The sequence below is a fragment of the Rhineura floridana genome, chromosome 21 (genome assembly GCF_030035675.1).
Source record: "Rhineura floridana isolate rRhiFlo1 chromosome 21, rRhiFlo1.hap2, whole genome shotgun sequence".
NCBI lineage: Eukaryota > Metazoa > Chordata > Lepidosauria > Squamata > Rhineuridae > Rhineura > Rhineura floridana.
In genome coordinates this window covers 3,515,485-3,541,731 of record NC_084500.1, presented here as the reverse complement: position 1 = coordinate 3,541,731, position 26,247 = coordinate 3,515,485, and the positions used below count along the sequence as shown (strand labels likewise).

Below are 26,247 nucleotides of genomic sequence, written 5' to 3'. Positions count from 1 at the left end.
CCACCACTTCCCACTTGCCGACACCGGCTGGCCACCTTGCTGCTCTGGTCATGCAGCTGCACCAGCCCTCAGAACTCTGAGAAAGACATTGAAGCACAGCAGACGTCTTGCACGTATAACGCAGGACCAAATAATAATAAATGAAACAAAAGCTTGCAACTTTGGAGCAAATGCGCAACGCCCTTGCCTTTCGTGCTGCTTGTCCTTGGGGGGAGGAAGAAGCCCCCTTGACTTCCCTCCCAGGACAAGAGATTAAAGCCAATTTATTTCCACCTCGGAAGCCTCCCTGCGTATTCCACATTCAGGAGGAACAATGGGGTTATTGCTGTGTGAAGCCAGATGGGCTAGGCGCTCGTCACTTGACAGCTGACCACATCCTACCTCGCCAGCATTTGAGGTGAGGGACAACCCCGCTGTACGTCCCCCTCCTCCCCTCCAGATGCAATCTTGGGGAGAAGCAACTGTCCCTTTATCGCGCCTCCTCATGGAACAACTAGGGCAGCTTCCAGGCAACAAGTCCTCAGTCCCAGGAGAGAAATCAGGGCTGCTGGCGGAGGAACAGCATCCAGCGGAAAAAGCAGAGGAGTCAGCCTTTCAAGGAGGGCCTCCCGACACGTTCGTTCCATGAATCCATGCAGGATTGTCCTCTCCCCTTCCCCCCCTTATCATTGCCGATGGCTGCAAGCTGCCCCCTTTGCTGGGGGTGCAGCCGAAGAAGATCCAAAGGCGCAGCCTTGAGGATTTGTCAGCCTCGAGGCACTTTCAGATTCCTCCTGTTGCATCCTCAGCCAGGCAGATACCATGGGCGGGACCCGCTTCAAGTTCAAAAAGACACTTCAAGTCACACATTCTCAGTTCATTGCTCAGTTTATAGGAAAGGTCGGGGAGGACGACAGCCAGGAGACAGCCTGTGTCGTCATCGTTTGGGGGAGGCTTCATCCCCTCTCGCCCCCCTCTACTCTTTCCTTGTTCTCCTTCCAAAATTCAGAGAAAGTAAATACTGTTCCACAGGCATGCTACAATAGAAGTGCATACATAACTCGAGGTGACGCGCGAGGTGCTCCGGAGAGAATGCACCCAGTTTCCTTGGGAGCGCGCTTTTTGCTTTTACAGAATCTACATTTAGGGTGGCAGGAAGGTTGGCTGGCTGGCTGCCTGCAGAGTGCACGTGCACTGAGGCAGAAGCGGCCCCCTTTTTTCTCTTCCCCTGGTCCCTGAACAGAGCGAAGGCGCTCGCCCTCGCAGTGCCTACAGACAAGAACTTTCCAGCTCCAAGCCGCAAACAGCCATGATTAAACATTCCAGGGGCTTGTCGACTTGTTGGGATAGTTAATGGCAAGGCTAATAGCAGCAATGTTTTTCAGGGCCTGTTTGGAAAGAGAGGAGAGTTGAGAGTCAAAGGCTTGCTGGAGTGAGCATATCACACTCGTTCTCAAGCAGCTTCCTTCACTCCCAGTTTGTTTTCTGGGCCCAGTTCAAAGTGCTGGTTTGGGACCTTCCAAAACTAGCTTTCCGAACGTTTTGGACTACAACTCCCATCAGCCCCAGCCCGAGACTGTGAGCTCTTGTCACATGAACAGTAACAGGAAGCGAATCTATATTTCATACTGCAACCTGCTTTAAGCCCTTCCTCTGCCAAGGGCACTCGTCAGATCAACACAAACTTTGCACCAAGGAAATCCAGAAGGCAGCGCTTGAAACGCAACCTTGGGAAACGAGCACAGCTCAGTGGTAGAGGGCATGTTCTGCAAGCAGGAAGGCCCCATCTTCAGTCCCCAACGGCAACTCCCTGAAGCCCTAGAGAGCTGCTGCCAGTTTGTGTAGGCAGCATTGAGCTGAACGGACCAACGGTTTCACCCAGTACATAGCTGCCTGTTATGATCCCTAAAGCCAGGGGCTCCTAAACCTTTGCCTTCGTGGACCGCGTGAAAACTGCGGGGCCACTTAAGGACTTCTCTGCCTATTGCGGCAATTGCAACGCGCTACGCCAGACGCTGTATGACTTTACTTGCTTCTTTAATTCCTTATACTGTATTTTAAAGTGTTACAATCATACATTCCGTAGAATTCAAATTACAAAATGCAGTGTAAGAAATAAAGGGAGCAACAGTAATACAACTAAAACTCTGGTTTTGACCTATAAAGCCCTTTACAGCTTGGGACTCCAACGCCTTCTGGAACGTCCCTCCCAATATCAACCTACCCGGACCCTGAGATGATCTTCTGAGGCTCTTCCCCGGGTCCCCCTGTGATGTTCCTATATTAATGTATATATGGTAAGTGTTGGTTGTTTAGAAGATACATGGTAAGTAGAGTGAAAGAGGAGGGGGAGTGAATGGGCAGTAGAATGCGAGATGATTGGCTGAGTGTTTAAAATGGCTGAACGTATAAAAGGAAGAGTGAGAGTGGAATCGGGGGGGAGAAGAGAAAGAGTGGGTTGTTTGGTGGGGTTGGAGAGAGTGTTTTACCAGGAGAGAGTGGAGAAGGAGGGAGGTGGAGTTCGGATTAGTATTGAGTAAAACCATATGCTTATGTGCCTTAAGAAGAAATCCTGTTAATCTTGTTAGCTTTGTTATCTGTAATAAATACTTAATTTGGTTTACCAAAGGCCTGATCCTTGGCTGGGGTTTCACAGACCAGAAGGGAGGGTAAGGTAATGACCAAGGCTGAAGGGGAACTGTAACAAATGGTGGCAGCGGTGAAGAGAATAACAATACCAGTATTCAGAGTCTCTGGGAATACTAGTATTGGGACGTTACTGGTGGTTGCCTAGCAGGGGGATCTGTTGAGATCTGTGCTAGAGCGGGGAGAGAAACCATAAGAGAGTGCGGTCCAGACTGGTGGAGTCCCTGGTGGTGCCTAGTGACAGGCAGTAACCACGAGCAGGTAGGAACCTGACAGGGAGAGCCAGGGAAGGACGCCTCAACCCCCCCCTCTGAGGGAGGCCTGGAAGGCAGTGCCAAGGGAGAGGACCTTCTCGGTTGTGGCTTCCTGTTGGTGGAATGCGCTCCTCAGCTAGGTCCGCCTGGCGCCTTCCTTTTCAACGCCAGGTAAAGACTTATCTTTTTTCCCAGGCATTTGATAAGACTGAGATGATGATGTTTGTATTAGTGTCCTGCCAAAGCTTTCTGTGACTGTGGGGTGGCGGCGGCAGTTGTTTTAGTGTTTTGTTTTTGTGGTATGGAATATTTATTTTTGTTTATAACAATGTTGTAAGTCGCTTGGAGACCACCTTTTTGTAACATGGATGGGGGGGCAGAACCTCTGGCCCTCCAGTTGTCACTGGCCAACAACTCCCATAATCTGGTCACGCTGGGGTTGATGGGAGTCCAGCATCATCTGGGAGGGAGAGGGGGAACAGGACCTCCCTCCATCTCTGTCTTGCAACCTTCTGTCCAAGCACCAGCCAGGCTCAGACTTAGGCCATACCTGTACTAGTATGATACCACTTCAACAGTCATGGCTTCCCTCCCTCGAATCCTGGGAATTGTAGTTTGCCAAGGGTTCTGAGAGGACACCCATGTTCCCTTCACAGAGCTACAATTCCCAGAGTGGTTTAGCAGTCAGTCCTCCTTCCCAGGGAACTCTGGGAATTGGAGCTCTGGGAGGGGTTTCCTAACAACTCTCAGCACCCTTAACCAAGTACAGTTCCCAGGATTCTCGGGATGGGGGAAACCGTGACTGTTTAAAGCGGAATGACACTGCTGTAAATGTGTTGAGCAAAGAGTTGGGAGTCACGTAAGATTTAATCTCATGGCGCTACAGGCTGTTAGACTGCAGAAATTGGCTTCTCCTAGTAAGATGTTTGACTTAGTTTCAGCCCAAAGTATGCAGAGCCTGCTGATGATGACTGGATCTTACTAGCAATGTCAGTGAAAGCCCTCCCGTGAGCTTCACTGCCTCCTTCCTGTTCCTAATTATTTCTATCTCGCCACGGAGCTTCCCTTCTTGCTCAAACCCAAGTGCTGCTTTCTCGTCTCAACTGTCTCCGGGTGCAGCAAGGAATGCAAACCTGTCATAGAAGCAGCCTCTAGTGCAGGGGGAGCGACAGCCACTTTGGGACAGGAGAGAAATCAGTTGGCCCTCCTGGAGGCTTTACCTGTGCTGTAGAGCCGTGAAGATGGTCTTCTGTATTTAAGGCAAGCAAGTAATCCTGCAGAGATCCAACTTCCTAAAAAGCAGAAAAGGCAAATGAGAAGAGCCATGAGCAAAAACCCAAGAAAAAGCTTCTAACTGAGAGTGCATTTTTCACAAATAGATTGCACGAGGGAAATAAACTAACCCTCCCCCCAAGACCAGATTAGGAAGTCTTGTGATTTCATTTCAAAGGTTTGTCTTGTGTGTGCTGGGCTGCAAACAGACCCAATTGCAACAGGCTGAAGTCTTCAACTGGACAGCTGCGGAATGCTCTTTTCAAGCGTGCCTTGAGAAAAGGTCAAAACAGGGGCTCCATGCAGGCAAAGTTCCAGCACAAGTCTCGGGAAAAGAGCGCCGTTCTCGGCAGCGAGAGACTAACTTCAGCCTGATGCTGCTTCTCACGGAGATCACGTTCGGTACCCGAGAAAACACTGCTGTTCAGCAAAAGAAAAGAGAACAAGGGGAGGGAGAGAAAGAGAGAGAGAAAAGGAAGAACAGCCCAATCTATTGGTCTGTAAGTTGTTCCCAGCACAAGAGAGAAGAAAAAACCCCACTTACGCCGACTCTGCTCTCGGTCACAAAGAACAGCTCGGTGAGCGCCCGGTGAAGTGGGAGGAGGATCCCCGACTTGGTCACGTCGTGGAGCAGGCTGTTTTCCATGCAGCTAAAAAGATGCCAGAGCGGCTTCAGCAAAGTGAGGTCACACTCCCTGGAAAGAAAGGAGGCTGGAATTGACACGAAGGACTAAAGAACAGCTGCATGTACTGTCTGCCCTGCAAGTCCCAATGGGCACTGGTCGCGGCTGCTAAATGCTCTGGCTTTCAGTAAGGCAGAACTGCCGTGTTCTCAGGGCAGGTCCGTAGCTCAGGCTTTTGCACACAGGAAGTCCCACTTTTAGTATTTCCGGGTAAGCAGGAGAGGGCAGCTTCCCCCACCCCAGTCGAGGGCCGCATTCCTTTGGGGGCAATCTGCCGGGGGCCAAATGCCAGTGATGGGCAGAGTCAGAGATTAACTAGTCCAAAATAAATTCCCACCATGGTGGCCTCAGATCAGAATTCCCTGTGCAGGTCATCTCAGAAGAAAGTCATGAGACCGCATTTCAAAAAGGAAGTCATGAGACATCAAATCTTTTTTTTAAAAGGTGGGGAGGTTTTTGTTTTTAATGACTGGGAGCTTACTGAGAAAGAGGGGAGCTGAGTTTGGTAGACATACCTCTCGCAGCAGCGCTGAACAATCTTTAGGAGCAGATGGATGGCCTTCAATCGCTGGTGGCCCGTTTGTCTGCAGGCCACCCCCACTTGCCACTCCCAAACTTTGGCCAGCGGGATATGGGGGAATACCCTTTCCTCTGACAGCGTCTGCTTCAAGATCTCAAAGCCTGGAATTCAAACACACATTGTACACAACCCACAGTGCCACTCCAATTCTCCGATAAATGTGTTCCTTCTTCCTCACTTGTAATTCTACCCAGACACTTCCTTCTCTAAGCCAGCCTTCCCCAGTCTGGGGATGTGTTTTGGTCTACAGCGCCCATCAGCCTCAGCTGGCATGGTTGTAGGATGCCAGGGCTGATGGGAGTTGTAGTCCAAAAGAACCCCAAAACAAAAACATCCAGAGGGCGCCAGATTGGGGAAGGTCGGTCTCAACATTTTCAACCAAGCCAGCTTACAAAACTATTTAAAGCCACCAACAGTTAACAAAAGACAGGAATCAAAAGAGCAGGCCCACAACAGATTAATAAGCAAAGGTAGCTAGCAAAAGTCAGTTAAAGTTTGCTTATTTGGCGTAAGGAGGGGGAACTTGTAGTCCTCCATACACACACATCAATTTATTAGATTTATATCCTGCCCTACCTTCCAGAAGGAGCCCATGACAAGCACTTTAAAACATCTTAAAAACAAAAGACTTTAAAGCATATTGAAACAAAACATATTTAAAAACATTTTATCTTAAACAGCCATTCCAGCACAGACGAGGATTGGGGTAATGTCTCTACTTAAAAGGCTTGTTGAAAGAGGAAGGTCTTCAGTAGGCACCAAAAAGATAACAGAGATGGTGCCTGTCTAATATTTAAGGGAGGGAATTCCACAGTGTAGGTGTCACCACACTAAAGGCCTGTTTTCTATTTTGTGAGGAACGGACCTCTTGATGAGATGGTATCTGCAGGAGGCCCTCACCTGCAGACTGCAATGAGCAGCTGGGTATATAAGGCGTAAGACGATCTTTCAGATATCCTGGTCCCAAGCTGTATAGGGCTTTGTACACCAAAGCTAGAACCTTGAACTTGGCCCGGTAGCAAATGGGCAGCCAGTGCAATGATTTCAGCAGCAGGGTGACATGTTGGCGATACCCTGCCCCAGTGAGCAGTTGTGTCACTGCATTTTGCACCAGCTGCAGCTTCTGGACCAACCTCGAGGGCAGCCCCACATAGAGGACATTACAGTAATCAAGCCTGGAGGTTACCAATACATGGACAACAGTGGTCAGGCTATCCTGGGCCAGAAATGGCTGCAGCTGTCTTACCAGCCAAAGCTGGTAAAAGGCACTCCTAGCCACTGAGGTCACCTGGGCCTCTAGTGACAAAGACGGATCCGGGAGCACCCCCAGACTATGGACCTGCTCTTTCAGAGGGAGTATGATCTCATCCAAAGCAGGCAATTGACCAATTAACTGAACTCGGGAACCATCAACCCACAGTGCCTCTGTCTTGCTAGGATTCAGACTTGAGCTGATCCAGGGCTTGCACGGCCTCTCCTGATACAGATGTTACAGGGAAATAGAGCGGGGTATCATCAGCATACTGCTGACACCTCACCTCAAATTTCCTGATGACCACTCCCAAGGGTTTCATATAGATGTTAAACAGCATGGGGGACAAGGTGGTACCCTGCAGCACCCCACAGCACAACGGACAGGGGGCCGAAAGACAGTCACCCAATGCTATTCTCTGACAGCGACCCTGGAGATAGGATCGGAATCACTGTAAAACAGTGCCTCCAATACCCATCTTACCAAGTCAGCCCAGAAGGATACCATGGTCAATGGTATCAAAAGTCGCAGAGGGATCAAGTAAGAATAACAGGGTCACACACACCCTTGTCCTTCTCCTGATAAAAGTCATCCATCAGGGCGACCAAGGCCGATTCAGTCCCATAACCAGGCCTGAACCCAGACCGTAATGGGTCAAGACAAACCAGGGTCAAGACAATCCATTTCATCCAAGAGTACTTGCAATTACTGGGCCACAACCCTCTCAATCACTTTCCCTAAAAAGGGAGTATTTGCGACCGGGCAGTAGTTGTCACTGCTGGGACCACTCCCTCTCGCAGAGACGTGTTAACCACACCCTGGATTCACTCAGTCATACATTTTGACATCAGTTTCTATGCCAAGCAAAGAAAACACAACCAGTTTGTGTTGTATCTTCTCGTGTTTTCCCTGCCTCCCCCTCATGACCTGGGGAAAGCTCACAGGCCTTTACTCAGAGATTCCTGACCATCACAAGAAAAGCAAAACTACAACAATCCTCAGCTCATGACTCTTGAAAAGGACTTACCTGTCTGGAACCTCCCCAGGTGACCTGCAGTCACTGTAAACTTATAGCCCCATTCCGTGTTGCTCATGTCTGTGGTGAATCGATAGTACAGGGTATCTCCTGTAGAAGCAAGAAAAGAAAATTTTTCTCCTGAACTGGGTCAGCAAGTTAAAAAAGAGGCTTCCCTGTGTTCATTCGCTCTCTCTGTCGAGGAAGGAATGATTCTTAAAAAGCACATCTGCAACACCACTTGCCATCTACGAGTTTTATAAGAACTTGTATGAAAAAATGGTTTGTATCTATAATTAAGGGTAATCTGATGCCTTGTTATATGAGGGCACCGTTAGAATTTATCAAAATGAATCTAACCCATTAAGGGATTAAAAACGGTGCAGTCCTGGGGAAGGCTGGGGCTGATGGGAACTGTAGTCCAAGGCCTCTGTAGAGCATCTGTAGGGATGGTGGAGAGAAATTCGATCCAGTTTGCATTTAAGGCCAACTCTGTCAAATCTGCACTTTCTGAAACAATATGAGAAGCAAAACATAGCCATCCGTCGAAATTTGCACTTATATGAATTTTCTGCTGTTCTCCAACCAGAGTTTGAAAATGCTGAAGAATTTTCACAAGGAATTAAAATGCTTTTTTCCCAGTCTTGTTAAATTGTTCGGTTTTTACGTTTGCCGCCCGGGGCTCCTTTGGGAGGAAAGGCAGGATAGAAATTCAATAAATAAATAAAAACAAAATCAAATTGCTGCAGAAATATGGAGAACTGAATTTCAGACAGGAGAAATTAGAAACTGAGAGGACTGATCTTTACATCCCTACAGGTATCAGGGTGGGGAAGGCTAGCACAGAATATAACACAGCCATGGTGAAAAATCACCAGGGCCTGATGAGAACGTAGTAACCAAAGCTTTGTTGTGAAAGAATATTGTTCAGGTCATCTTGACAAGAGACAAGTGCAGTTCTGAGGGTCAGGCTTGTTTCCACACGTGCTTGTTTCACCACATTTCGCCTGTCGATTCCTTGCAGTATTCCCGTATGCTACACAGACCAGGATCATGTCTCCAACTTTGTAACGTGATAGAAACAAGGAAAAAATAGCAGCTCAAAGCATTTTTATACTTGAGCCAGTACGTCCTCCTGAATGCACCTCAAAGAACCATAAAATCACCCGCTTTTTAATTAAATGTTGTAATGTACAGGAGGCAAATTGCTTAAAAAGATTTCTGCACCAAGGAGACAATTTGCAAGACAAAACAGGATTCTGATCCCAGATGCTGAAATGTCTGCTACCCACAAAGTGCTTATAAATTACCAAGTTTTCTGCATTTTTTTTTTAATTTTCAACAGGCAACATGTTCTTAACAGAGGCAGGATTTCATGGATCTCTGTACATTAATAAACCTCTCCATAACGATGCTAAGGAAGCGATGACTCACAGCATAGGAGAAGACATATGGTGTTTTTTGTTCTCTGCCAAGTTAACAAAACGCACAAGAGCTAAGGGGGTTGTTGAGAGAAGAAATTAGGTCAAAGCTGAACCCCAGCAGTCAGCACCCACTTTGAAAGGAAAAGAGAACAGACCAAATCCTCAGAACATGCTAGATCACATAATATTAGCACTGGAAGAATGGAACCCACAGTCATTCAGTGAATGTGATGAGTTTATGACAGGGATGTGGAGGTGTGTGGCTTCCCAGCTGTTGTTACACCTCCAACTCCCATCAGCCTCCAGCCAGCATGACCAATGATCAGGGATGATGGGAGTCAAGTACGTGGTGGCCACTCATAACCTTTGTCAACTGTGAGGGGCATTCTACCAAACCGCCAGACTCTCCAACCACCCTCTGGAGGGACTTGTTCCCGCATTGTTGAAGGAGCTCCTTAGTCTGCGCATGGGAATTTATGTCTGACTTAATTTAGTTCCTAGACCGTCACTTCCTAAGCTGTACAATAGGGCCCCACTCATACGGCGGGTTACGTTCTGGACCCCCGCTGAAAAACGAAAACCGCTACAAAGCGGAACTCATTGAATAGAATGGTGCGCAATGCCCGAAAACCACTGTAAAAGTAGAACAAGCGCCGTTTGAGTGGGGCTTTAGTTTAATTGTGTCTAATTGAGACCGCCGCATTAGCAAAACGCTGTAAAGCGGGGCCCTACTGTACTGATTTTTGTATCTATGCATCACCAGAAAGTGGCAGAGCTATGTTTGCTAGTTTCTTTATATTGTTCTTTTTAAATATATATATATATATATACTGATCTTTACATCCCTACAGGTATCCCTATAGATATTTTGTATCTATGCATCACCAGAAAGTGGCAGAGCTATGTTTGCTAGTTTCTTTATATTGTTCTTTTTAAATATATATATATGTTGCTACAATTTATAACACAGCTCTATATAGCTGTGTTATAAATTGTAGCAACAGAAAGGTTCCCTCCCCATACCTGGAAGCTCAAAATCAGTCCATTTGTGCGGAGGTCCGCTGAAGGTGTGCCGGTCATGGATGAAGTCGCAGCTGCTGGCTACGATCAGCTCATCACAGCCCTCTTCAGTGTTACACTGAGGATCAAATTTGATGGAGAGGTATATTGCACCAGGGATGTGAACCTTATCCTGTGGAAAAGAGCAGATGCCAGCATTAAACGGAGTACCAAGAGTTCCAAGCACACATCAATGTGCGGTTCGAAAGGCAGCTGTTGGCAGAATGCATGCAAGGAAGGGGGGGACACAGCCCAATCAGCAAACAGGGATGTCCGGTAGCGATCTGGGATTTAAAAAGAGGCAACTTCAGGAAGAGGCTAGGAATCCGCTGAGTGAGCTGCCGGGGACCTTGTGCACTCTGGCCTCAATGCCCCATTCAAAAGCCAACAGGGAATGAGAAATGGCACCCTTTGACAGGCAGATGGCAAAATGGGATCTGGACTGGCCAGGCCACAAATATCCTCTCACCTAGTACGTGGAGTGCTCATGCAGGGGAATCCAAATCCCAGCCCAAATCCTACATTGATCATGACTCGCATCAGAGCCACCTAGCTCTAGGTAAAGCTACATGGACCAGAAGGCAAAATGACAGGCTTCCCAATTTAGGGGAAGACACACTACACAGTTTCTTATTAATTATGGTTACCCGGGCTTTCAAGGAGCTCATGCACGGAGCTCTCCCTGCTGCTTGTTTTATCTGCACAGTCACCCTGGTAGGCAGGCTGAGCTGACCAAGAGTGACTTCATGTGCTTTCGATCGGAAAGCAGGTTTCCCTCGCCTGAGTCTACTCACTACACCTCCCTGGCTTTAAGGTCCACCGATTCCTACAGGCCTTCTCAACAGTTAGCAGAGTCACTCTTGGCAACTCTAAATCAGGAGGAGTGGGACACCTCAGGCCTTGACTGTCAAAAGTATTAATTAATTCACTTTCCATCTCCCGCTACACTGATATCCTTTAGTTAGGGTTGCTGGGGTTTAAACCTGGGACCTCCCGAATGCTACACATGAGCTCTCCCACTGAACTGTGGCCATTCTGCAAGGAGCTTCTCAGCCACCACGTGCAACTACTTATACCATAATACCTCTTCCCAGAAAGGGAACAGAAACCCAGTCGTTTTAGAAGGCTCTTCAGAAGCAAAACCAGTTGAGAACGACACATGTGAAGCTGTCCCGATCTGCGTGTTGAGTTTTCGGAACGTTACAGAAGAGACACAGCCAACTCGTTCCGTCGTTGAATTTGCGAATCCTCCCTGAGCGATGCCGCTTAGGAAGCGTGACGCAGCTCACCAGGAGCAAACTTCAGTTTCGCTTTCCTTTCTGTTTTGTCAGTTATGGCCAGGCAGGAACTAGAGGCAGCCTTGCCTTGACTCTAAGAAAACCCTACTGGCATTTGCAGGATTGTTTTCACGGTAAAAAACACCGAGGCTCATTCCCTCAGGGTGGGGCCTGGGGGCCAAATGTGGCCCTCCAGGCCTCTCCGTCTGGCCCTCGGGACCTGCTTTGCAACCACCGTGTGTGGTTTTGCCTAGCATGCATCCTTGAACGCTGACAATGCCTCTTGCTTTCTTGGATGGAGGATGGGGAGGGGTGGGTGAGCATGCGAGAGACGGTAGCCATCTGCACGAAGATTAACATTTGCATTCGTGCCTCTGCCCCCGCCCACCACTGGCATGTGGTCCCTGGATGGTGGTCTAGGGGGGGAATGTGGCCCTCAAGCTGAAAAAGGTTCCCCGCCCGCCTTACTTAGAAATCTGCCTTCACAAGTAAAGCCAGCAAAGTCTTTTCTCTTCTGAATTCTTTCCTAGAATCATAGAATAGTAGAGTTGGAAGGGGCCTGTAAGGCCATAAAGTCCAACCCCCTGCTCAATGCAGGGATCCAAATCAAAGCATTCCCGACAGGTGGCTGTCCATGCCCCCACCGCCCTCCCCTGACACAGCTGTCACCTATATTCCATACAGCTGATGTCAAACAACTGGGCACGGTACCTCAAAATTTGTATTGTTGTTATAGGGATGCTTAGATTCCCGCACTTGTACAGCCATCCCAGGCTCCTCCATGAACTGACAGGCTGTAAGCACCATCGTAGCCAGCATGCTCTTGTTGCATCCATGGAGCACTTTCAGGAGAATCTTTAGGGAGACAGGAAGGAAGACGCAAATTAATCTGCTGCACAAAACAAACGCTGGTTAGCAAAACGCAGCGTGTGTGTGTTAGTCCTGGCAGCAGCGGTCAGCATAGTCAGGTGCCTGCTTAGGGGTCAGAAGGGGCCACTAGCTCAGCTCCTCCCCACATTAACCCCAACTGCAGTGCCCTTTTTATTATTATTTAATACACAGAAACTTTTTTACAAAAAAAAAAGTCTCACAGTGACTTAACCAGATAAAATACAACACTTAAAACCAGAAAATTTAAAGCAATGTATAACGAAAACATACAATGCTCATCCAGTGATATAACACTGAGGACAAATCCTGCCCGCCCCATTAAAAGATTAGCAAAAGGGAAGGATGAACAAGAACAAAAAACCCGGGGAAGTAACACAACTTTAAGAGGGAAGCGTCACACACACCGTTCACAGACAAGCAGTAGAGGAGGACTTACTAAAATACACACTGACTGCAAACGGCCTCAGAGCAAGCCAGACTCACGTCCTGTCTAACCGACAGACGGGGTCAGTCTGGGGAGAGGGATGGCTCCTCCCGCCCAGAGAGGAGGCGGAAGACTGCAAAGCACTCTGCCTGTCACTCCCAGAGGGAGGATCATCCCTGACAACAGAGGTCCCTCCACTCCAGTCTGGCAAAGAGGCCCATCCGCAGCATTCGCTGAAAACTGTACACAGTGAAGTTGCCAGAGGCATCTCTCTGTGGGAAGGGAGTTCCACCACTTTTAACAAGGCTAGCCACAGATCCTCCACATCCACACTGGAAACCCGTTTCAAACCCAGCCTGGTTAGTTGCAGATAAGGCAGAATTTGTGGGGAGGGGGAGAAGGAGAGGGGATTTGCTCAGGGTGGACTGTGGGAGGAAGGCTGCAATGCTATGCATCTCCTACCCGCAGGTAATAAATAAGCCTCTTTGGTTACACCTGGACAAGGCCTCTCCTTTCATACAAAACTCTAATATAATCCCACCCGCCATTCTACCAGGTAAATCCTTTAAAACGGGATCAAATCCTTCCTCATTCCATTATAACACACGCAGAACAAAACACAAACGCGGCAACGTTTCCGTTGACAAAGGGATCCAGCCAAAGGAAAAATACTGTTATGACTCCCAAGCTTGCATCCAGCATTTTCAAAAAATTAAACTTGCCCCAGCACAAAGTTTCTTAACTTCAGGGGGCAGATCAACGCCTTGATTCTCTGGTAGGTGTTAAAGCACCTTTTCCGAAACCACCATCCTCCAGAATCGGGAGGTTCTCTCTGGGAAGTTGTTACCTTCTCGCACAGCTGTTTCTCCTCCAGCTGCAAGAGCATATCCAGGATGTACGTCATATGAGCCGGGCTGCTGAGCTCCAACATCTCCTCGGTTATTGCCACGTCGTCGGGCCACTCGGCCAACAACAAAGCAAGGACGTGCCTGGCGTAGAGGACAGCCGTGGCCTCGTTGACCCGGTAGAGGTAGCCCCGCACGGCCTTTTTGCTCCTCGAGTCCAGCTCCTTGCGCAGGAGGACAGAGCTCTTGGTGCGGCGCTGTTTGGCGTAGCTGAGCTGGAGGTCACTTTCTGTGTTGGTGATGAGCTTCTGGGTGATGGGGTTGGATTCTTCGGTGGCCTTGTTGCAGGGGGCGGGCTTGGACTGCAAGAGAGGAGCAGGCTGGAGAGATTCAGGATTGCTTCGCTTCAAAATCCACCACTATTTACACCACCCTGGGGCTTTCTAGGCAAATGCTGCCCACACATTTTTGGGTGCCTGTTTTCCATAGCTACAACAGGAGCACAGGACTAAATCAGACTATTGGTCTGTCTAGCTCAGTATTGCCTATGCTGATTGGTAGATCTAGATGACTAGAAATTAACGGTGAGGTAGTTTAGGCTGCAAGACAGCGATTAGCCCAAATGAGCATCATGGCCAAGCTGGGATTCAAACCTAGGTCTCCCATGCCCTGAGGAACCTGTGGCCCTCCCAGGCTATGGTCTGAAGGCACATGAGGCCAGCTCCCTGCTGAAGCTAAGCAGGGTCAGGTCTGGTCAGTGCCTGGATGGGAGACCGTCTGGGAACCATATGTAAGCCGCCTTGGGTTTCTATCATGAAAAGAAAGGCGGGGTATAAATGTAATAAATAAATAAATAAATAAATAAAATAATGTTGCTAAACTACAACTCCAATCAGCCCCAGCCAGCATGGCCATTGGCCAGGGATGATGGGAGTTGTAGTTCAGCAATATCTGGAGGGCCAAAGGCTCCCCACACCTGTCCTAGTCTAACCATTACACCTCACTGAAACAGACATGGCAATTTGCCACCAAAGATTCTTAATGTGGCTCTGTCTAACAAAACGACAACATCTGTGAACCTCTCGACAACAGATTTTATATATCCCTCATAATTCCATCTTCTTCTGCATACTCCTGTTCTTAGGAGTTCTGTACTTTGCGCATGTGGGATTCCCCCCCCCCCAATTTGCTTACTTGAGTACTTTGAAATATTTGTTTTACTTATATCATTAGACGCTCCTAGCATACAAAGAACGTGGAAGAGTGTAAAAGAAATCCTTCTCAAGATAGCACACTCACCAGACACGGCAGAATAATCATGTCTGTATCCAGTGCTTTGGAACTCTGCTCCTCTGGCCGCAAATGCTTGCTTGGCTGCCATTTTTGAGCCAGCGTCCGGATCCTCTCATCTGTTGTCACGACATCGCCATCAAATCTTTACGAACACACACAAACATTTTACAGTCAAAAGGCAGCAACTTAAATAAAACAAACAAGCCAGGATTTGAATGAAAAGCCTTGCTTATTTCCATTTTCAATGATACTTCCCCAGAAACTATCTTGTTTGCAATAAACATATGCAAGATTTCTACAAAGTAGCTAATATTGTATGCCTTTCAGCTTTAATTTGCAAGATGCAAATGGTGTCAAAAGCTGACCTAGCTGACAGCAAGGAGCCTACCCCCTCCCACCCTTTCTCTAAGAGTGCAGTGCAGGGAAAGCCAATATAGTACCCTCTAGATGATGTTGGACACCAGCCTCCTGCCCTCCAGCAGCCACCACAGTCAATGATCAGGGGTGATGGTAGTTGGAGTCCAACCTCGTTTAGAGGGCACCACGATAGCCGCTCCTGGTATACTGGAATTCCTTGACGCCAAGGCAGTCAGCGTGTCACTAGGCCGCTTCATTGCAGAATACAGTGTATTCTGAACGATAAATTGGTCCTCTGTACAAAATAATTCCCTGCCCACCAAACCAACTTAGGCAAATACCTTCTTTTTGAAAAGTTGCTCCACTCTTCCCCACAACAGTTAACAGTTCATTTTAAAAAAACCCAAACCCTCCTTCCCCACCTCATCCCCGGCAACAAGCCTTTTAAGCAGAGACCTCATCCCAGTCTGCATCCATGTTGGAAGCTGTTTTAAGACTTTTAAAAGATTTTCTTTTTAAAGATGTTTTTAAGAATGTTTTATAGATGTTTTTAGTATTTTATCGCCTGTTTGCCGCCATGGGCTCCTTTTGGAAGGCAGGGCAGCATATAAAGTTAATATTAAATACATAAACATATGATTCTTAAAGCTGCCAATGCTCTTTTCCTCTTTTATTTTTTTCTTCTTACATCTGTATCCCACCTTTCTTTCATTGAGGAACCCAAGGCAGCATAAATGCTGTTCCTGGGCAGTTTTATTCCATTTATTTTATTTTATTCATAAGAACGTAAGAAGAGCCTGCTGGATCAGGCCAGTGGCCCATCTAGTCCAGCATCCTGTTCTCACAGTGGCCATCCAGATGCCAGTTATGGGAAGCCCGCAAGCAGGACCCGAGTGCAAGAACACTCTCCCCTCCTGAGGCTTCCGGCAACTGGTTTTCAGAAGCATGCTGCCTCTGACTAGGGTGGCAGAGCACAGCCATCACGGCTAGTAGCCATTGATAGCCCTGTCCTCCATGAATTTGTCCAATCTTCTTTTAAAGCCATCCAAGCTGGTGCCCATAACTGTGTCTTGTGGGAGCAATTCAAGTAGTTTTAAAGTGTTTTTAGTGCTTTTGTTTGCCGCCCTGGGCTCCTACTGGGAGGAAGGGCGGGATATAAATCAAATCAAATAAACAAACAAACCATCCAAAGCACTGACTGGACCCACACCTGCTTAGCTTCAGCGAGGTTCCAACATCAGCTGTTTGTTTCAACGCCCATCAGCCACTTCATGCCCCTATAGCGTTTCATTTTCAGCTACCTTTGAAAGCTCCCTTACCTCTTCTGAACCTCCAGGAAGAAAGAATCTGTCCGCTTCATTTGCAATTCGTACATGGCCCGTAGGATATGCAAAGGGGCGTCAAGGGCATCGTGAGTCATCTGAAATTAAGTTCAAAGAGGTTAGGTGAGGAAGAAAAAGTGAATGGTGTTCTTTTCACTTCTTTGGACTATGATGCAACACTGGATGTGGAGTTCTCCAGATCCCCTCCTCTGAGGGAGGCTTGGAGGGTGGTGACAAGGGAGACGGCCTTTTCAGTTGTGGCTCCCTGTCTGTAGAGCGCTCTCCCCAGCAAGGTCCATTTGGCGCCTTCCTTGACATCTTTTCAATGCTTTTTTCCCCAGGCTTTTGATAGACTAGGGCAGCCTTTCCCAACTAGTGGGCCACCAGATGTTGTTGGACCACAATTCCCATCTTTCCTGACCATTGGCAATGCTGGCTGAGGCTGACGGGAGTTGCGGTCCAACAACATCTGGTGGCCCCACTAGTTGGGAAAGGCTGGACTAGGATGATACTGTTTGTTACCATTTGTTATTGGCGCACTGCCAATATTTTCTGCGGCTGTATGGGGAAGGTTTCTTTTTTGTTGTTTTGGGGTTTTTTTAGGGAATGATGTGTGTTTTTTACAGTTTTGTAAGTTGCTTGGAGACCTTTGGGTAGCAAGTGCGTAACAAATCGAAATCTAAACAACAATAGCAACAACAACAACCACCAGCTATGGAAGCCCCTAATTCTACACCAGGCAGTCCAACACCCGTACTCATTAAACTTTTTTTGTCCACACTGTTAGGATTTGTGAGACTGCAGAATCTGGAATTCCTGTTCCCAAATCTATCAGTTCATTCCATTTTATTCCACCTAACCCAAGAACTAACAGAGCTTCACCCAAAGTTGCTGGGACAAAGACGGAACAGCACCAGTCATCATCCTGCGGCACCTCAACAGACTAGTAACAGATTTACAAAAGCGTAAGCCTCCTATGGACTGGAGTCCACTTCAGAGAACACTCCACGCATCTGATGAAGTGGGCGCTGGCCTACAAAAAGCTCATGCTGTGTTTAAATATGCCACAGGACTTTTTTCTCTCTGTGTTTGCAGCTGTTAATGGACCAGACCTGGTGGCGGGGTCTCGAACTTGGGAGTATAGAGAATGAAACTGGAGGTGAATCTTGGTGAGGACAGAATGTGGCTCTAAGTGATAAAATCTCAGTGTGAAACAAATGGCAAGACTGGCCACCATAACAGCAAGATGCTGCCTGTGAGGAAGCATCAAGATCCTGCAAATTCCTGACTCAGATATCTAGGCCTATCTCCTGTCATGATGGCCAGAAACACACCCTTTTTAATTCAAGGAAGATGGGGATGAGGAGCGTCAGGCCTGGGGGCCAAATCCAGCCCTCCAGGGGCCCCCTCTCTTTGGCCTTTGGGACTCTCTCCAGGGTACAGCCCCTCCCTAACCTACATCTCCATTTCCCAGGCCACACCCCATGTCCACCCTGCTTTGCTTCCTTGAGTATCTGCCTGGCTTGATAATGTCCCGCTTGATAATGACTTTTGCTTGCCTAGATGGAGGAAAGAGGGTTTGTGTGTGTGCATATGTGACTGTGTGCAGAAACTAGCCAACTGTACCAGGGTAAAGTTTACATCTATTGCTTCACACACTTTTGCCTCTGACCCTGCCCACCAGTGGCACGTGGCCTCCAAAGGCTATCCAGATGAAAATGCAGCCCATGAGCTGAAAAACAGTTGCCCACCCTCGAAGTAAGAGCCCAGCTACTATGGGACTGTGCTGCATGGAACAACGGTAGCCTTGCCAATTCCTAGACTCTCCCACACCCCATCAACCCCCACACCCCACCAAAGCGTACCAGGAAGCATATTTTGGTGGTTTCATCCAAGCCCTCCAGTGGATCGAGCCTGTTCTGGTCAGCGTCGGTGGGGGTGACAACAGACTGGTTGACTGCTTGGTCTTGATCCCTTTCACCGAGTTCTGGGCCCTTGTGCTCAGCCAGGGAGTTCATTTCCTTTTTCGATGAGTACAGCATGATCGACAAGATCTGTAAAAGGGCGATAAAGGCTAAATACAACTTGGGTGCAGAGGGGAGACCGCTCCAGTGACAACCTGTGGATTGGCCTTTGCCAATCGGGTGACTTCCAGATGTTTTGGACTGCAACTTCCTGATAGGCCGAAACATCAGAGGCCACCAGGGTGGGAAAAGACGCTACAGGCACATCCTTGACTACAGCTTTATATTCACACACACCCCACTTTTAGCAACGCAGCAACACTTTATCTTTCCAACCAGCCTGAGATTACTATCATATGCAATATACACAGATTGGAATGATGCAAACAGCTCATGGACGTCTGTGCACAACAAGCTCCTACATGGAGACAAGTATCAGCAGGTCCAGGTGCACCATGGGAAGTGTATATCCGATATCAGCAGAGACCCAGGACAGGGGCACCAGATTCATTCAGTTTTGCTTTGTGTCTTGGCTGAGGCGCAATTAAAACAACCGGAATGACAAAGAGGGTAAAACTACTGGGATGAGAAGGGTTTAGACTGCAATCCAATAGACACACCCCTGGGAGTAAGAGCCACTTAACCCAGTGGAGCTTACTTCTAAGCAGACATGTTTTGGATTGCAGCCTTAGCAGTGTTCAGGTGTTCAGAAGAATGAACGAGGGCTCAAACTCAACAGAGTCGGCATCTCCTTCCAGACCGCCACGCTCGACGCGCAAGAGATCAGGAGAGGAAGAGCCGAGGTGGCGCAAGCATGCCTAGACCCCTCCTCCACTATCCTGGAATGACTGAAGAGAGCTGCTGTAGATGAACAAAAGGTGAGAAGGCCAATTCAGCATGCGAGGACACAGCCATCTCGGAGCAAGCCGTTGCGTTACCTCCAAGTCTCGGAGAAGCCAGGTCTTACTGAAGCCCGTTCCTTTGCTGCACTTCTTCACCAACAGTTTAAGCAAACCCGTCTGAAGAAAGGCAGTGCGGATTTCTTCGAAGGCATGCATCTGTCAAAGACAGGGGAGGAAATGATTCAACTGGGGAAACCTGGCACATCGCAGCCTAGCTGGGAGACTCCATGCAGGATGTGGCCGTCATGTCACCTTTCCCTCTTCAAGGTTACGATGTGACGCTCAAGTTACGCTTTCTGCATCGCTCCTTCTGCTGCCTCTGACGAACAGCACATTATACTTGAGAGGCGCTGGACGTAAGGAGAAACAGGAGCCCATACGAAGAATGGAAATGTACTTCCAGCACCTGTCTGAGGTTTACCTCGTTTCTTTGCTCTGAGGGATTGGCACCCCTCTACTTTCTTACAACCCCAACAGGTTTTATTGGACGCAGAATTAATCTGTTAGCAGCGGCTCCCCAAACTTTCCCCCCCCGCCGCGGACCACTTGAAAATTGCTGAGGGTCTTGGCGGACCGCTTGAAAGATTCTTCCGCCTGTGACAGCCGCTGCGCTACCTGCCATATAATTTTAATTGTATTTTATTGCTTCTTCTATCCCATTACGATTTGCATATTTTTAGCACTTCGGTTTGCCGCCCTGGGCTCCTGCTGGGAGGAAGGGCGGGGTATCAATCAATCAATCAAATGTTCTTGTATTTTTGTTGCATTACAATTGCATTCCATACTACAAAGGAAATAAAAAACAATTAAAAATCAATATGAATTGATGCCGCAGAGCACCTGAATGAAGCTCGCTGACTGCTTGGGAGTGCTTGGACCAGTTTGAGAACCCCTGACCTATGGAACTCTCTGCTGCAAGTTGTGGTGAAGACCACTGGCTTAGTTGGTTAGAATATAAGAGCTTGCTGGATCAGGCCAGTGGCCCTCCTAAGGTCAGCATCCTGTTCTCACATAGCCAACCAGATGCCCACTATGGGAAGCCCACAAGCAGGACCTGAGCGCTACAGCAATCTCCCCTCCTGCGGTTTCTAGCAACTGGTATTTGGAAGAATACAGCCTCTGATTATGGAGACAGAGCATAGTCAACATGACCAGCCGCCCCCGATAGCCTTATCTTCCATGTGTTTCCCTAAACTTCTTTTAGAGACATCCAAGCTGGTGGCCATCACTGACTCATATGGGAGCGAATTCCATAATTCAGCTATGCACTGTGTGAAGCAGTAACATTCAGCCCACATCCAGCTCTGCCCACTGCACCATACTATACCTTAAGCGTTCGGTAAAGTCCCTTTAGAGCAAGAGATAAGACCCAGGTTGCTTCGACGGCCTCTGGAAAGCTGCTGTCGATGCTGGTCTGGAGGAGATGGCTAGCTATGAACACAAAGTGCTGGAGGTATCGCCGCAGCCGGCACAGAGACTCGTGGTCATCATGTCCACATGGCTGAACTAGCTGGAGGTCTTTCACTAGAAACCAGAAAAAGACAACCGCGCAGGTCTCTGTTGGGAGCTTGGCCTGGTTCAGCACTGTTTATAATCACGTTGGCCTCGACCTAGCACCTGAAATCAGCCTTTCCCAGCTTTTGGGTGCCCAGACGTCGCTGGACTACAACTCCCATCAACCCCGGCGAGCATGGCTAATGGTCAAGAATTATGGGAACTGTAGTCCAGCAACATCTGGGGACCCAAAGGCTTGGAAAGGCTGCCAAAGCTACATTGAGAACATAAACACAGATTCTGCTGGTTTTTTAAAAAATGAAAGTGAAAAGCAAGTATGCCTGTAGGATCTCTGCTGGAGGAGTGTTCCATAGCACGGGATTGGCAACACTGAACGCTTCACCTCAGGTTGAGGCCAGTTGAGGCTCTGTAACACAGTTTTGGGAAAAGCTAACAGCGCTCCTCCGGATGGTCTCAGTGATTAAGCTGGGATATAAGGGCTCAGACAGTCCTCAAGGTATCCTGGACCCAAGTTGGTCAGGGGTTTATATATCAACACAAGAAGCTTCATCCTTTGCCTAACACAAGTTACACTGACTACATTAATACAAACATCAATTGTTCTTTTTTAAATTAAAAAAAAAAAACTGTTTTCAGCTATGTGTAAAAGCGAAATGCTGCTTCTGCACCAAAATAACCTCAACACAGGCAAGAGGGTAGACAAAAGATTTTATGGTGCCGTGGCATCTATTTTGCAAATCACCTTTTAAGTAGCTACTTCTACACTTCTATCTGATTAGATAGATATTAATTTATCTGCATCTGCCAACGGCATTCACCATTTAAGTATAAAACACAAAGATATGAACAGCTAAAAATCATTAAACTAAAACACCAATCATTCTGTAGAAAAGAAGCATAACAGTACTAAACAGATAAAAACTACCTACTCGACTAGAATTTTAAAATTGTACGCTTTCAGATTCAGGGCATTGCAGTGGCCCTGTTCTAATAAAATAAAGCATCAAACTGTGATTAATGCAACGTTCCAAACACCCAAGCACTTGAAGGCCACACTCAGAGTCCACTCCATGGCCCATGTTTTTCAGGAGGGATTAAATCAGAACTTCCTGCAACCATGAAACACGAAGGGATAGCCTGGCTAGTATAGTTCATGCACTGGTGATTTCACAGTTGGGTTCCTGCAATTCACTTTACGTAAAAAAAAATGGAAATGGACTGCCTTCAAATCAATCCCAACTTATGGCGACCCTACGAATAGGGTGTTCATGGTAAGCGGTATCCAGAGGGGGTTTACCGTTGCCTCCCTCTCAGGCTAGTCCTCCCCAGCTGGCTAGGGCCGGCTCAGCTTGCCACAGCTGCACAAGCCAGCCCCTTCCTTGTCCTCAAGTGCCACCTGGGGGGCAACTGGGCTCCTTGGGACTCTGCAGCTTGCCCACGGCTGCACAGGTGGCAGGGCACGTAACCCCTGAGCCACTCCCTGTGGGGGTGATCTTTAGCTGGCCCTTGACACCCAGGAGACAAGAGCAGGGATTTGTACTCACAGACTCTGGACTCCCAGCCAGGCTCTCCTCCCCACTGGGCTATACCAGCTGTTCACTTTACATAGGGCTGCCTTTAACATGGCTTCTGACAGCAGCACAGAGTGGGATTATGTTGAGATTTAAGTTGAAAGAGAGAGATGGCGAACCTGCTTTCCTCTTCCGTGTTGTAATGTCCACGACGACCGCCCTGTTCTTCTCTGTGAAGTGCTTGAGGATGATCACATTGTGGGCCTCATTCGCATTGTCCATATACACAGACCGGGTCCCCATGCACAGAACCTACAACAGTGGGAGAGGGAGAGAGAATTCCAAAAAGCATTGTTCAATCATTGATGACCGTGACTAACTTGTCCTGAACATTCAGTATCAAACCACCTCTCCCCACATAATTGGAGGCCCTTCTTCGCATGTGCACTTCCATGGGAGGTTTGGAGGGTGGCGATACAAGGAAGGGCCTTTTCAGTGGTGGCCATCTTAAGGCACCAGACAAAGACCTCTCTTTTCCCAGGCCTTGGCCCTTGATGTGTGGGCTCTCAGCTGTTGATGATCTCTTCCATTAGGGTGGGTCCTGTATACCTGCCCTTTATTTGTATTGATCGTGCATGTTTTAACTGGTTTTTAACTGGCAGACATGTTTTTAGGTTTTATTGACTCTGTTGTTTTTAAACTGTTAATGTCAGTCACTTTATTTATTTATTTATTTATTTATTATTTCAATTTATATACCGCCCTTAGCAAAATAGCTCTCAGGGCGGTGAACAAACAAGATAAAATACAATATATCATAATAAAAATACAAAAACATATACAAACAAACAACAAAAAGCACAGCAAAAACAAAATAAATACTACAAAAATTAAAATACAGATTAAAAGATTAAAAAAGTTAAGAAGATTAAAATGCCTGGGAGCATAAAAAGGTCTTTACCTGGCGCCGAAAAGATGGACGTGTAGGCGCCAGGCGTACCTCTTCGGGGAGGCTGTTCCACAACTCAGGGGCCACCACAGAAAAGGCCCTAGATCTAGTAACCACCCTCCGGGCTTCCCGATGGGTTGGTACCCGGAGGAGGGCCTTAGATTCTGAACGAAGTGAACGGGTAGGTTCGTAGCGAGAGAGGCGTTCCACAAGGTATTGAGGTCCCACGCCGTGTAAGGCTTTATAGGTCAAAACCAGCACCTTGAATCTCGCCCGGAAGCAAATAGGGAGCCAGTGCAGACGCGCCAGAATAGGTGTTATATGCGAAGACCGACTGATCCTCGTCAATAGTCTGGCAGCCGCGTTCTGCACCAGCTGAAGCTTCCGAACTGTCTTCAAGGGCAGCCCTACGTAGAGCGCATTACAGTAATCCAATCTTGAAGTTACCAGAGCGTGGACAACGGAGGCGAGGTCGTCCCTGTCCAGATAGGGGCGTAGTTGGGTTACCAGACGAAGATGGTAAAACGCATTCCGTGCCACCGAGGCCACTTGGGCCTCGAGAGACAGGGAAGAGTCGAGAAGAACCCCCAAACTACGTACCTGTTCTTTCAGGGGGAGTGTAACCCCATCCAGAACAGGGTAAGCATCCACCATCTGACTTTGGGTCATCTTGGTGAGAAAAGCAACCAACAAACATAAATAATAACAGCAGCAGCAATTTTCATGCTATTTCGGAAACCGTTCTGCAACACCACTTAGCTTAACGTCCTCACCTCTGGAAACCCGACAAGCACCAATAAGGCAAAGATGTTGGTGTGTTTCAGCTGGAAGGGTAGCTGCTTGATGCAGTGGTCTGTGAACGCAGCAATCACGGCGTGCCACTGGGCAGAGGAGTTCAGCGCTTGCAGGATGTCGGCCATCGTGCAGGCCCAGTCTAGGCCTACGCGGCTGAAAAGCAACAGGTTTTTGTTTTTTTTAGAATGAGTGGCATGCCGCCCTGGGCTCCTACTGGGAGAAAGGGCAGGATATAACCCTAATAAGTAAATAAATAATAAATGTTTAGATATGCGTGCATGCATGCTTTATGCCTCAAAAACAAGCAACAACCAATCAAGTTAGGCACTCCCCCTCCTCCTTGATGCCTACTGGGGATTTCTCAGCGATAATATCAGCAAGGGCAGACAAGCTTTCCTGAAAAAGACAGCTGGCCGGCCTGCCACGGCCAGTTTCCCTTTGAAAGGACGAGGCAGATGTTGCAATTGCGTATGCTGCTTCAGAAGGGCAAAAGCCCTTCAAAAGCCACAGAGCCACTTTTAGCGACAAATGACAACAGCCTTCACCGACTAGATCAAGTGGACCAGGATGGTGGTGATGGAAGCCCCCTTCAATATGCTTCCAGGCTGGTGCAGCAAAGAGGTCGGGAACAAGCCTGTCCCGGTCACATGAAAACAGCAAGACCAGCTCAGGAGCCAGTGGTTCTTGTGCTGGCCCAGGTGCGTCCTCCAAATGCGAGAAGTTTCTGGTGGCTACCAGCAGAGCAGATACCACCTGTGGGACCTTCTGCCCAACCACAATTTGGGTGGGGGTATTTGGATGCTTCCTTGCCACTGCCACAGCTGGGCAGAACCGGGCAGAGGAAGCGCTCTGTCCCACCTGAACTGCCTCCCGCACGGCGGATCAAGGGGTTGGATGGCTCTGCTCTCTTAAGTCGAACGAAATGGCCAAGACTGTCAAATGTTCTTATTTATTTATTACATTTATACCCCGCCTTTCTTTCCATGATAGAAACCCAAGGCGCTTACATACAGTTCCCAGGCGGTCTCCCGTCCAGGCCCTGACCAGACCTGACCCTGCTTAGCTGCAGCAGGGAGCTGGCCTCACGTGACTTCAGAACATTGCCTGGGAATGAATGTTCTTCATTCTACACTATGGCGCCACTGAGCCTGAACTCACCTTATGCCAGGAGCGAAGGATCCTCAAGCCCTCAACTCCCTGCGAGTTCAGATACTGGTGCCCACCCCCTCCCCAATTTGATTCCTGGGAGAAACACTGGTAGAAAAGCCAATGGCGATGGCCTAAGTCAGGGGTGGGCAACCTCTGGTGCGTGCCAGGCTTCCCCATTTGGCCTGTGAGGATGTTTACAACTAGGCGTGGCAAGGAGAAAGTGGGCAGAGGAAAGCTTTTCTCCCTCTCTCATAATACTAGAACTCGTGGACATACAAAGAAGCTGAATGCTGGAAGATTCAGGAGAGACAAAAGGAAGGACTTCTACACACAGCACGGAGTTAGAACTATGGGATCCGCTCCTCCAAGGGGCAGCGACGGACATCAACCTGGATGCCCTTAGAAACAGGATCAGACAAATCCACGGAGAAGGCTGCCAACGGCTGCCAGCCATGATGGCTGCGCTCTGCCTCCACGGCTGGAGCAGCATGCTTCCAAACACCAGTTGCTGGAAACTGCAGGAGGGGAGAGCTGCTCTTGCGCTCAGGTCCTGCTTGTGGGCTTCCTATAGGCATCTGTTTGGCCACTGTGAGAACAGGAGGCTGGACTTGACGGGCCACTGGCCTGATCCAGCTTATTTTCCCTAAGCCGTGCCCACCTGATATCCTTCTGGGTTGTCAGGTGTGGGGCAAGTACCGACGTAGCTTCAAAGGAAGAATCGGAAGCTTGAAGTGAGCTCCTGATTGTTCCTTCGCTGGAGAAACACATGGAACCAATTACTAGAGAGGTGGTGGGCTCTCTGACACTGGAGGCCTTCAAGAGGCAGCTGGACAGCCATCTGTCGGGAATGCTTTGATTTGGATTCCTGCATTGAGCAGGGGGTTGGACT

General features: G+C 48.3%; 1 protein-coding gene across 2 annotated transcripts in view; it reads right to left on the bottom strand.

Moving 5' to 3' along the window:
* Window positions 1–848: 848 nt before the first annotated feature.
* Window positions 849–26,247, bottom strand: part of ZZEF1 (zinc finger ZZ-type and EF-hand domain containing 1) — a 107,713-nt gene continuing 82,314 nt past the window's right edge. Inside the window, exons 41-55 of one of the 2 annotated variants that reach the window (XM_061605360.1) lie at window positions 24,188–24,362; window positions 22,645–22,777; window positions 20,767–20,963; window positions 19,476–19,595; window positions 18,439–18,627; window positions 16,571–16,671; window positions 14,901–15,036; window positions 13,604–13,981; window positions 12,153–12,296; window positions 10,129–10,297; window positions 7,694–7,792; window positions 5,350–5,515; window positions 4,696–4,846; window positions 4,100–4,171; window positions 849–1,367 (exon numbers count right to left, since the gene is read on the bottom strand). In XM_061605360.1, coding sequence (XP_061461344.1) covers window positions 1,293–1,367; window positions 4,100–4,171; window positions 4,696–4,846; window positions 5,350–5,515; window positions 7,694–7,792; window positions 10,129–10,297; window positions 12,153–12,296; window positions 13,604–13,981; window positions 14,901–15,036; window positions 16,571–16,671; window positions 18,439–18,627; window positions 19,476–19,595; window positions 20,767–20,963; window positions 22,645–22,777; window positions 24,188–24,362 — 2,305 coding nt within the window. In that variant the 3' untranslated portion in view covers window positions 849–1,292. The remainder of the gene's footprint in view (window positions 1,368–4,099; window positions 4,172–4,695; window positions 4,847–5,349; window positions 5,516–7,693; window positions 7,793–10,128; window positions 10,298–12,152; window positions 12,297–13,603; window positions 13,982–14,900; window positions 15,037–16,570; window positions 16,672–18,438; window positions 18,628–19,475; window positions 19,596–20,766; window positions 20,964–22,644; window positions 22,778–24,187; window positions 24,363–26,247) is intronic. The other variant, XM_061605361.1, reaches the window with a different exon arrangement.